The sequence below is a fragment of the Marmota flaviventris genome, chromosome 2, assembly GCF_047511675.1.
Source record: "Marmota flaviventris isolate mMarFla1 chromosome 2, mMarFla1.hap1, whole genome shotgun sequence".
Classification (NCBI taxonomy): domain Eukaryota; kingdom Metazoa; phylum Chordata; class Mammalia; order Rodentia; family Sciuridae; genus Marmota; species Marmota flaviventris.
In genome coordinates, this window is record NC_092499.1 from 142848337 (window position 1) to 142861550 (window position 13214).

The 13214-nt window shown below is 43.2% G+C and overlaps 1 protein-coding gene across 1 annotated transcript in view; it reads right to left on the reverse strand.

Moving 5' to 3' along the window:
• Positions 1-718: 718 nt before the first annotated feature.
• The window catches only part of Fam174b (family with sequence similarity 174 member B), a 33250-nt gene continuing 20754 nt past the window's right edge, over positions 719-13214 (reverse strand). Inside the window, exons 2-3 of the mRNA XM_027956180.2 lie at positions 11998-12129; positions 719-2694 (exon numbers count right to left, since the gene is read on the reverse strand). Of these exons, the coding sequence (XP_027811981.2) occupies positions 2691-2694; positions 11998-12129 (136 nt within the window). The 3' untranslated portion in view covers positions 719-2690. The remainder of the gene's footprint in view (positions 2695-11997; positions 12130-13214) is intronic.

The following is a 13214-nucleotide window of genomic DNA, read 5'->3' on the forward strand; positions in this document are numbered from 1 at the left end:
CAATGAGGGTGTATCCCTGAGTGTCAGGAGGAACCAGCCCAGCAGGAAGGTGCTCAGTGGAGGGAGCTCAGATGATGGGAGATCCACCATCCAGTGCTTGCCTCTAACACAATCCTGCTTGGATAAAGAGCTATCCTGGAGAACTCCAGTCACAGTTATGGCAAAAGAGAAAGAAAGGGCAGAAAAGTCAAGTAGACCATATCCTTCAGCTTTTTGGTTCTGTCCAAGGGTGACATGTTAGAATAGGAGGGAAAAAAAAGTGAGCTTTCTTTTCTGGCTGTTACTCACTTAGGGGTTAACCCAGCCTGGATGCATGCATCCCATTCACACTCATAAAAAGCTTATGCTGACCCAGGTGTGAGGAAATGATAAGCTAACTTTTTTTAACATGATTAGTTCTGTGTCCTCTGCAGATATCCCAAGAGTTTCCAAACACAATGAGGGGCAGTATCTCCTAACCTATAGTCGGTTTCCAGGAAATGATCAAATGAGCCCACACATGTGTATGTAGCACCATTTCATTCCCAAGCCTTTTTCCAAATCACCAGGACCCAGGGACCTCCTGCAGGTAGCAATGCAGGATGTGGCTCATGACAACCACCTGGAAAATTAGAGCCAGCCCTCCCTCCTCCACAACCTTGCACCCACACTCCTAATCATAGGAAAGAACCTCACCAGCCCCCACCTCAGAAAATATCCAGACCCAATGCACACGGGGTTCATGTCTAAAAGGTCTTTATTTTAAGCGCCTGTAGTGCTGAAGTTCCACCAAGGATTTAGAAAGTCATTGTCGGTGTCCCCTCCAGCAGGGACCAGTGGTGAGCACAAGGCGGCGCGGGGTTTAGACATAAGGCAGAAGAATCCAGCTTTTCTGGATGACTGAGCTGTAGTCATAAGACTCTGCAGATGAGAGTTGGGCATTTCCAGTTCAAAGGCTGAGAAGGCGCACAGCTGCGAGGTGTCCTGGCTTCCTCGTGTCACTGCTCAGGTTGTGAGCACACCACTATGGAGGGGGGAGAGAGTGCAGCCACAGCTGTTCTGCTTCCAGCCCCACCCCTCTGACAAACAGAGCTGAGGGGAGAAGAGTCAACAAAGGAGGTGAAGCGACAGGGCCAGGCCCAGCAGGCACCACGTGTGGGCTGCGCCACAGCGGACAGCCCAGCAGCACCAGCCACAGGGCTATACTTGGCCTGGGCTTCCAGGGCTCCCTTTGTGCCACCAGCACGCCTGCTAACAGCTAGGGTCACACAGCACCCACACCCAGGTGAGCCTCAGGGCCACGGAAGCCCCTGCCCATCTCTTCCCACCAAGAGAGCCCTTCTCAGGAAACTGAAGAGCCTGAAAATGGGGGTGAGGAGGGGAAGGTGGGAGTTTTCATCCCCGCCAACGGAACAGGACCATAGACAGGCAAACATAACAAACCGTAGGGCAGTGCCAGAAAGGAAAAGAAGGGGTAAAAAATTAAAAACACCTTTTCAGACAGAATGGAACCCCAGGGTCCCAAAGGCACTGCTAGTAGGCTTGAAGTAGAAATGCACTGGCTGCATCAATATGGGAGGAGAGCAAAATGGGAGGCCTCCGTCAATCTGAGAGGTCTCCCAAGGTCCCGTTCCACAGGGTATCTCTGGGTAAAGTTACCTCACAGGCTCCCAGGGAAGCGGCCTGCCTCAGACCCTACCCATGCCTAAGGGAGGGGGTCCTTGTGCAGTAAACTCCTGGGTCCAGGAAGTTCCCAGTCTAGACTGACTTAGGGCCAGCAGAGTCCCTAATCATGTCCTTCACTTGACCCAGCCAAATCACCATTGATTTAAATTACCACAGTGATTTTTAATTATATTTCTAAGACAAACAATGAAGAATCGTGACAAACACACACACAACACATACACAAAAGCATTTAAAAAAACAAAAAAGTTACCAACCCAAAGCTGCCCAGTGCTTTCCGTTCCCTTGAGAGGAGAAATTATTTTATATATATTCACACACATGTCCACACACACACACATACTTTGTTTTCCCTGATAACTGAAATTCTAAATTCTTTGTGAACTAGCCAGGCCTATTTCTGCTGATCCCTTTTAATAAAGGTGTGCGGTGGTGGGGACAGGAGCTAATACTGGTTCACTTCCAGTAGGGGCCAACCAGTCTCAGCATTCCCCACCTGAAATTTCATACAGCCATCACCAAAATAAGGCCTGAGCCCCCACCAAGCCAAAAAGATTGCCAAAGGGCCTGATGTCTAGCGTAGAGATCCAGGAGAGCAGAGTGGCAAGAATTCTAAGTGTACAGCTGAAGACTCTTCAGGCTGTTCTTAGATACTTGATCCTCCTAATTATAGTTCCACTATTGTCAAGAGTTGCTTTAAAAATATTTTTCAACATGTTTCTACCCTTTGCTTTAGCAAGGCAAAAAAAAAAAAAAAAAAAACCAAAGGGAGGCAGGAGAAGGGGTGACATTTTAAAAGGGCACCCAGAAAGTAGCAGAGGCAACTCCTCCCGGGTGGTGATTTGGAAACAAGCTTGATGGTGACACTCTGAATGGACGCTGGACACACATGACGGAGCCAGAGTTTCGTGAATGTTGTTTGTTTTGGTTTGAACACCGTGGACGAGAGACTGCTCCAGATCCTTCACAGCCCAGGCTGCAGCTGAACAATTTTCCACAGTATGCAACCCCCTGGGAAACAGGTTTTACCTGAAAGAAAAGGAAGATGGAGAATCAGCGCCTTCTGGCAGAGCACCAAACCACCCCCCCACATCACTCCCCAACAGTCTCCATCCCTTGAACTGCACTGCCTACTCTCCTCCCCCTCCCAGCCCTTCTCCAGGTGTTCACATCAGGGGTCAGCAAACTATTTCTGTAAAAGTTCAAGAGTTTTCAGGTTAGGCAGGCTCTGTGGCAACTGTTCAGCCCTGCTGCCGTTGGTGGAAAAGCAGCCAGACAGAGTGTTTGGGCATGGCTGTGTTCTAATAAAACTTTATTTGTGGACACTGAAATCTGAACTGCATGTAACCTTCATGTGTCATGGAATGTTGTTCTTGTGATGATTTCCCCATTAAAATATAGAAATCATTCTTGGCTCATAAGCTGTTGATATACCCTGGATCTGGACTGTCCCCCTAAAGGTCTGTGTGTTAAGTGCTTGGTCCCCAGGCTGGCACTACCAGAAGGTGGCAGAACTAGTGGGAGACCACCAGGTCACTGGGGGCATGTTCCCAAATGGATTTATGGAACCATGGTCACTTCCTATCTTCTATTTCCTGGTTCACTGATGAGGTGAGCGGTTTTGCTCCACTACGTACTCCTGCCGTGATGTGCTGCCTCACCACAGGACCAAAGCAACAGGGCCAACTGATCACGGACTGAAACCTCCACACTGTGAGCTAAAACAAAACTTTTCACTTTTTAAGTTGATTATCTCTGGTATTTTGTTATAGTGATGGAAAGCTGACTAACACACTTGTACAAAACAGGTAGTGGCCTAAATTTGGCCCATGGGCTGTAGTTTGCTGACCCCCAATTGTGTAAGTACCCTATCAGTATCTGTTTCTTGCTTAGAATAACAGATCATATAGGCAAGATCCATGTCCAAAGTTTGCTCACCTTTAATCTCCAGCACCAAAGTAGGGTTAGACAATGTAATGAATACAAGAAATATTTTTGAAAGGAATATTTAAAAAGTTTAAAAACTCAAAAAATCTATTCAAAATATCATCTAAAGGAACTCGGGAGGAAAAAGCTGACCAGTTACAGTTGCTACCATCATCTGTCAATGCTTGGATTACAGGTATTATATAATCATACATGTAAAAATGAAGGCTTAATAAAATTTATAAAATGGATGCCTTTTTGTAATTTCATGCTCCCAAATATTACCACATCAGGTAGTGATTTACTGAAAGATATGGACATCCTTTGTGTGTGTGTGTGTGTGTGTGTGTGTGTGTGTTTTACCGGGGATAGAACAGGCACACTCTACAACCTCAAGCTAAATCCCCAGCTTTTGTTAATTATTTTATTTTGAGATCGAGTCTAACTAGGTTTCCCAGGTTGGCCTCAAACTTGGTGATTCTCCTGCCTCAGCCTCCTGAGTACTGGACATCCTGTTTCTAGGAAATTCATGCACACAGTCCCCAACTTACACCAGTTAGGCTTATGATTCTTCAACTTTACAATGAGGCACAAGTGATACACATTCAGTAGAAACCACACATTGAATTGTGAACTCTTCCCAGGCTGGGAAACCCTCTCCCAATGCAGCAGCAACAAGCCACAGCTCCCAGCCAGCCACATGGGCATGGGGCTGTTAAACAAGCAACACTCCAGAGAACTGTGTTGCTGGGCTATGAGGTTTGCTAGGTTAGGTGCATTAAACGCATTCTTTACTTATATTTCCAGTTCATGATGTGTTAATCCTGATGTTTGTGGGAAAGGGCCATGATATTGAGATATATAAAAATATAATGTACCCTCAAATGACTCAGGGAAAAAAAATTGCATGTTCACACCCACACAGGGCAATCATAAGGTGAGAAGAAACGTCAAAAACGGAAAAATCTCAGTGAAAGGTACAAGGTGTCCTCCCCATACTATTTGTATTTTTGCACTAAGTTTGAAAGTTGTCTTAATTAAAAACCTTAAAGAAAAACACAGATATGGGCATCCTCATGTTAGCCACCAAGGGATCCAACAGACCAGGGGAAGGAAAGTATACAGGCCAAGCCGCCATGTCCACACGGTGCAGGCTGGCTTTTTACAGCAGCCACCTGTTCCCTCCTGTGGGCAGGGGAGTGGGGGAGTGAATCCACACTGAGAGGCGACTCTGCATCTTACCAGGGCCCCAAGAGCACACCCAGACCCTCTATCTGGTCTTGGGCCTTCACTCTATCCTGGTTGCAGTTTATACCCCTCATACCAGAGCAATGGAGCAGAGGGGAGCCCCACAACCCATCACTAGCACTTCATGATTCTCTGTCCACAACAGAACTAAACGCCCAGGGCCTGGGTGAGTAGAAGGGCCTTCCAAGCCCGGCCAAGTAGGGCCCCTTAAGAAGCAGAAGCAGCTGCAAGAAGTCACCACCCTGAAAGTATCTAGCAACTGCAATGAGAGCCCTGAGAGCCTCAGCCTAGGAGGAGCAAGTAGGTGTGTTTTCTCCCACTCCTTGCCTACCCTGCAGGGACCTCTTGCTGGGAACAGCATGGAATGTCCTTTGTTCCCAAAATGAGATGTCAGACACCGTCCCAGCATTACAGCAGAAATCTCATCGGTTTCTAATTATACCATTGCAGCAAGTTCTATCCCCAAGAGGGTGGGCAGTTTATACTGTCCACACCCCCCCTGGGACATCATTTCCACACTTAAGAACTGGGGACAGAGACCTGCCTCTTGGCAGGGAGGCAAGGCTGGCAGGAGCAGTGGGTTCTCTCCGCAGCATATCTTTGGGCTGCGTTGGTCACAGCTGCCCACAAGCGGGAGGAAGAGCCAGCATTTGCCTTGCCTTGGGGGATGCCTAGAAGGTGTGTCGAAAGTCTCCTGTAATGAGCCAGGGATTCGCAGAGGCCCAAAGCATCCACCACAAGTGCACGCTAGGCCAACCGTGCCCCAAACACACACAAGAGAAATCCAAACAACTCTTGAAATATGGAACCATTTCAAAACCCCAGGGTTCTCTGTACTCCACTTAGCAATCGCTTCCCCCTTCTAATTAGTCTTTTTAAGTGCAGAGTTGGAAAGTCATTTCTAAAGACTCTCCTACCCCTATCTGGCCAGAATCGCTGGAGGTCTCATCTCATGGATGACGACACCCCAGGTACTCGGAGCATAAAGAGAGTGCTGTCAACAGAAGCCTCCCTCTGCCCATCTTCTCTTCCTCTGCATTTCCTACCTGGCTAAAAACTTGGAGGGGGAAAAAAGGCCTTACTGATAATGCAGAGGCTCCAAGTGACGAGACGTTATCAGAAAATTACACGTGCAGAACAAATAGGCGGGTTATCACCTTACTACCTTGGCACTAAAAAACATGATTTTACTCTTTCCACTTGATCATAAAATAACCCAGTCATGATCCAATCACATCTGAATTAAATGCAGTCTGTTTTCTAGAAAGAACAAAAAAAAAATTTCTTTTGGTTGAGCCCCGACTTAATAGGAAAAAGAAGCCCCCGTGAACAGATTATCAATGTGCAGACAGGAGAGCTTAAAAACACTACACCCAACAGGAAACCGGCCTCAAAGCCTTTGTTCTTTCCTGCTTGTTAACCTGAAAAGCTGTTAGCAAAATGTTGCCATAGAAGTGTTCCCAAACAGCCACTGCAACGTGGTCCTATTTCAACAAGAAAGAAAATCCACATGAGTACTCACACACACTTAGTTCAGAAATCCACAGATGGGTACTCACACACACTCTAGTGGTTACCGTTAAGCAATGAGATCATAGGTCATTTCATTTCCCCCATTTCTTACCTGTAGTTTCTGTAATGGACATTACACCTGCAAAAGAGAAAAGCTACCACTGCCCAGCAGTCTTTGTTACTTGGTCCATTGTCTTAGGGCCTGATGACTTGGGGCGGACTTGGGGAATCGGCTTCAAGTTTGTTCACATCCTGATTTTTATCTCAACCACAAACAGCCCAAACTTCTAACAGGATCCACCCAAAGTTCAGTTCTGCAGGATAAGCAGGGAGGCAGGGTAGAGCCTGACAGTGACAGTGAGTGTCCGTGGGAGGTAGCCACACAGGTCAAGAATTGAATGAAAGAAGTTAAAAGAGAACAGAACATACCCAGAGAAAGCATAAGGAAGAGATGCAGATATCAACTGGAAATGGAAAACCATGATAGGATCAAAGGAGCCAAACTTTAGTTCTTTGTGTGGATTGATAAACTCGCTGCGAGACAGCCAGAAAAAAAAAAAAAAGGAGAAAAGGCAAAAATAAGAATTAAGAAAGGGGACCACCTGCATTTCCCATGTTTCCAAGATTTACAAGATGATAATAAAAGGATGTTATGAGTAACTTCATTAGAACACTGGAAAACTTGGACAAAATGGACAAAATCCCTGAAAACGACAACTCAGGATAACTGAACCAAGAAGAAATAGACTAAATAGTACTGTAAATATTCGAAGAACTGAACATTGGTGTTTTTCAAACTCTATGCACAAAGCAAGCATCAGTCCCAGCCAGTTTTAGCATGCTATATTAAGCATTTAAGAAACAAGTCATTCCAATCTTACACAAACTGTTACAGAGAAGTGGAAAATAAGGAACCATGTCTCTACTCACTTTATGACACGAGGAAAACTTAAGTCCTATGGGGCTGTTACAAAATAGGAAAATGACAGCCTAGATCTAAGTCATTAAGAGAGACAAGAAAACTCAAAACAAAATATTAGCCAACTGAGTGGAGCAATGCATATGAAAAGATAACATGATCAAACTCATTTTATCTCAGGAATGCTAAGCTGATTGAATATTAGAAAGTTAATATCAGCTGGGTACGGTGGCACATGCCTGTAATCCCAGCAGCTCAGGAGTCTGAGGCGGGAGGATTGTGAGTTCTAACCAGCCTCAGCAAAAGCAAGGCACTCAGCAACTCAGAGAGACCCTGTCTCTAAACAGAGCTGGTGATGTGGCTCAGTGATTGGCCCCTGAGTTCAATCTCTAGTACCAAGAAAAAAAAAAAAAGAATGTTAATGAATATCAATTCACCACCTTAACAGATTAAAGGAAAAAAGATAGCCTCCATGAAGCAAGAAAAAAAAAACACTGAAGAAAATCTACCTTTGAGACACTAGGAATAGAGGGAAACCTCCTGGGGGTGGGGGTAGGGAGAGCCACAGAAACCCTATAACAAACCCTATAACTTTTAGTGGTCAAATATTGAAAGCATACCCTTTAAGATCAAGAATAAGATAAGGTGCCTGTTATCACCACTTGTATTTAACATTGACTTAGAAAACAAGATAGAAAAAAGAGTAAAAAAAGAAAAAAATGGTTAAGGACTAGGGAGAGGGCAAAAGGGCCTAGGAGACCCTTACAACTCTTAAAAACCCAAAATAATCTATATTTATATTACTAGAGTTTGGCAAGTTGCTATATTTTGAAAAAAAACAACTGCTATGAACAAGTTTTAAAAACAATATTTTTATAAAGTTACTCCTGATGAAGTCACTAATCAAGAGTGGCAGCTTATGTAGGAACATGTTTTTGATGCTGTCCTCAAAGTGACAGCAGAGAAGACTGCAGCCCCAGGAGCAGAAACCCAGGCATGGAGACTGAGCCTGGGAGATAGGAGGGTTAATTATGGCCAACAGCCTGGGTTAGGCAATTAATACAAATGTATTTGCTGGGTCCTGAGTTTCTTCCTAGAATAGGAGCAGAGGAGAGATATGAAGGTGCTTAGGGAGGTAACACAATTCCCGTATCAAAAATGACCCAATGCTGAAGGGCCCGTGCCACTGCTGTATCAGAAAGAGATGGAGTGTCTGTAATTCAGGTGGTGGTGAAAACACTCTAGAGCATGCCTGCAGAACTGATTTCTCGCTGACTTTTGCCCTTACAACAGGCTGAGGAGTAAACTTGGGCTTTCAAAATACAAAAGTATTTGCTATTTTGATTTGTATTTCTCTTAATTGCTAGCGATGATGAACATTTTTTCATATATTTGTTGATTGATTGTACATCATCTTCTGAGAAGTGTCTTTCAGGTCCTTGGCCCATTTATTGATTGGGTTATTTGTTTTTCTGGTGTTTAGTTTTTTGAGTTCTTTATAAACCCTAGAGATTAGTGCTCTATCTGATGTGTGAGGGGTAAAGATTTGCTCCCAAGATGTAGGCTCTCTATTCACCTCACAGATTGTTTCTTTTGCTGAGAAGAAACTTTTTAGTTTGAGTCCATCCTATATATTGATTCTTGATTTTAATTCTTACACCAAAGGAGTCTTATTAAGGAAGTTGGGGCCAAATCCTACATAATGGAGATTAGGGCCTACTTTTTCTTCTATTAGATGCAGGGTCTCTGGTTTTATTCCTAAGTCCTTAATCCATTTTGAGTTGAGTTTTGTGCATAGTGAGAGACAGAGGTTTAATTTCATTTTGTTTCATATGTATTTCCAGTTTTGCCAGCACCATTTGTTGAAGAGGCTATCTTTTCTCCAATGCATGTTTTTGGCACCTTTGTCTGATATAAGATAATTGTAATCTAAGTCAGGATGGCAACTATTATGAAGACAAACAACAATAAGTATAGGCAAGGATGTGGAGAAAAAGGCACACTCATACACTGCTGGTGGGACTGCAAATTGGTGCAGCCAATATGGAAAGCAGTCTGGAGATTTCTTGGAAAATTGGGAATGGAATCACCATTTGACCCAGTTATCCCCCTCCTCAATCTATACTCAAAGGACTTAAAAACAGCATACTACAGGGACAAAAGCCACATCAATGTTTATAGCAACACAAGTCACAATAGCTAAGCTGTGGAACCAACTTAGATGCCCTTCAATAGATGAATGGATTAAAAATATGACACATATACACAATGGAATATTATTCAGCAATAAAAGAGAATAAAATCATGGCATTTTCAAGGAAATGAATGGAGTTAAAGAAGATAATGCTAAATGAAGATAGCCAATCCCAGAAAATCAAATGCCGAATGTTTTCTCTGATATAAGGAGGCTATTCATAGTGGGATAGAGAGAGGGAGCATGGGAGGAATAGAAGAACTCTAGATAGGGCAAAGGGGTTGGAGGGGAAGGGAGGAGGCAGGGGTTTAGAAGTAATGGTGAAATGTGATGGACATTATTATCCAAAGTACTGGTATGAAGACACAAATTTGTGGGAACATCCTTTTATACAACCAGAAATATGAAAATTATGCTCTCTATGTGTAAAAAGAATTGTAATGCATTCTGCTGTCACATATAAATAAAAAAATTAATTTAAAAAAATATTTGCTGTAACTTGAATGCAGACCAAGTGGTTCAATTTAATCATTTACCTCTGGTGGTGAATTTCATAGCCAGTGACAATGCCAATACAGGACTAATTGTTCGTCCAGCAGTGGAACTTGTACCATCAGTTGAAGAACTATGACACACTGTTTAAGTTTCTTAATATGAGAGTGGTTTCAATGAGTATCTTATCTTCATTTATACCAGACACAGTTTTAATCCATCATTGCCTGTAACTGCACCTGTATCCATGACCTCAAGAAAGGGCCATTTCTCTATGTTTTATTAAAGAAAGAGTCTATAGGTAGAATTTCTGAACAGATTGATTATTGTATCACCTTATTTAGAGTCTTTTCTTATGTAGTGAGATGTGAAGATAGCATAAAAATGGTTAAGTCTATGGTTTCCATGGAATCAGTTCAGTCACCAAATATGGATGTGACTCTGTTCCATGGCTTAGAATCAATACAGTATGACATTGATCCACAAAGACCAGTAAGTGCTCCATATTATACCATACACCCAGGCCTGCAGGTAGAGGCAGATCCTTTCTATTATGAATAATGATGAGGACATGGTTTTCTTCACATTATATTTTGTTTCTTTGCACTGAGTGTGAGACAGATAAAATGACTTGGCAATAAAATCACTAATAAACATACATACACACACACACACACACACACACACACACACACACATATATATATATATATATATATATATATATATATATATATATATAATTTTGCAGTATGGATGAATGTTACTAATAGATTTGATTTTTTTCAAAAGATGTTATTCTTTACTTAAAATGAAAACTGTAGCTCATGGGTTTCTCCCCAGTCTGCTATCCATAACCAACCAATTTTAATGTTTGATTGTTTTTTATAAAATTTAGATGTGATTCACTAACAAATGCTATTTCTAAAACCAGGTATATGTAAATATGATAATACAGACATTTTTTTCAGACATGAGTATAAATAAAATATATTTTAAGGCCATATATATATATATATATATATATATATATATGAAGTCATCTATATAGGTATATGTGTAAAACACATCTACAAATATATCTAACAAATTTATTAAAGATTTTGTGAGTAAATTTTTAAAATTGCTGCAGATATTTTTTTAAATTCCTGAATAAATGGAAAGTTATTCCATGTTCATGGATTGGAAGAGCCAACATAAACAGGCTGACTACAGAGTCGATGAAGTTCCAATTAAAATTCCAAACACTTTGTTTTTGTTGAATCTGAAAACTGATTTATATAGAAGGACCAAAAAGATGTCTGAAGAGAAACCAATGACAGTAGGTGTAGAAGGCTTGCCACCCCAGCATGGAGAGGCCATGGAATGGGGGAGGTCAGACTAGGACCCAGCCTAGATTTCTATTCCACTTTTCCTACTACCTGGGACTTCTCCTCCAACTCTGAGCCTCCAAGCCCTCTGGCTCTTTCACTGAGAATCTCACATACTCAAAGTACATCCCAAAAGGATATGAACACCCATACTGCAGTTGTGATGTCACGAAGTCATTCTGACTCTCCTACAGACCACCTTTAGGAAACTCACCTGTCTTTGGAGATCATGGGAAAGTTCCATTCAATCAAGAATCCCACCCACCCATATCCTTGACTGTTGGCTTGCACAATGCTGAAACGGAACGTCTATTTGGGTGCACAGTGTGTGATGCATGCAGCTGCTTGGCTCAGACCTCCTCCAGCCAGGGGCATGACCAGTTCCTTGTCTGAAGTCTGACCCTCCTTTTCCTCCCCTAAAACTGACTTAGCATTCTCATTTGGAAAAAGCAAGAGGTAAGCATTTCCCTGTCAGCTGGGTCTATGGGTGCTGTATGTCCTGGGAAAGGATCAGCACAGGTCCCCCCCCCCCAGAAGCAGAATGACTCAAGGCTCAACATACAACCAGAGAAGAGAGCACATTCACAACATGCCCAGGCTCCCGTGCTTTCAAAGGTGAACTGTTCTACCAACCCGGAGCCCAGGAAGACAGCTCTGACCCCACCCCGCACCTGTATTTGATGTCAAATACTGTGGAATCCTCGTCCTCATCGTCCTCTTCATTCAGAGGGGCCATTTCTACCCGCTCAGCTGGAGTGGTGATGATGTCATACTTGCGGGTCTTCTTTAACCTCTTTCCTGACCTGGAAGAGAAACACACTCATGAGAACAGGGCTGGGACAGAGGCCACCAAGCCCAAGCCTCAGAGGGCTGGACACAGACATGGCAGCCCATGCCAAGCTGGGTTCCTTCCACCCATGTGAGGGCACAATGACCCTGACTGAAGGTGCATCTTGTGGCTGCCTCCAGCCTGGCTCTGAGGAGACCTGAGTAAGACCCCAGCAGCCACAGGACCTCAAGCAAGTTACTGATCTCACTACAAAGGTGTGGTATGGTCTTCACTTGTGAAGCAGAGACACCTGCCCTGAGCACCAGCAACTCAGTAACCAAGATGATATCTGAATTCAGATATCTGATATCTGAATGCAAAATTCATGCCAAACAAAGAAAAAAAATCCATGATGAACACAACATTCCATGAGGACAGGATCCAGCACAGCCTGGCTGGCAGTGGCTAGTGTTGTCCTTGGCTCAGCCACACTCTGCCTGTGTAATCAGGGGCAAGTCAACCAATCCCCCTAAGCCTCAGTTTCATCAGAAATAAAACTGTAATAAAATAGTCTTCCTCTCGGACTACACCCAAACGACTTAAAAACAGCATACTACAGGGACACAGCCACACCAATGTTTACTGCAGCACAATTCAGAATAGTCAATTCATGTCTGTAACTGCACCTGTATCCATGCCCTCAAGACATGGAGCCAACCTAGATGCCCTTCAGTGGATGAATGGATAAAAAAAAAATGTGGCATTTATACACAATGGAATTTTACTCATCAATAAAAGAGAATAAAATCATGGTATCTGCAGGTAAATGGATGGCACTGGAGAAGATAATGCTAAGTGAAGTTAGCCAATCCCAAAAAAAAAAAACAAATGCCAAATGTTTTCTCTGATATAAGGAGGCTGACTCATAGTGGGTTAGGGAGGGGGAGCACAGGAGGAATAGATGAACTCTAGATAGGACAGAGGGGTGGGAGGGAAAGGGAGGAGGCAGGGATTAACAAGGATGGTGGAATGTGATGGACATCATTATCTAAAGTACATGTATGAAGACACGAATTGAGTGTCAACCTACTTTCTATACAAAAAGAGATATGAAAAATT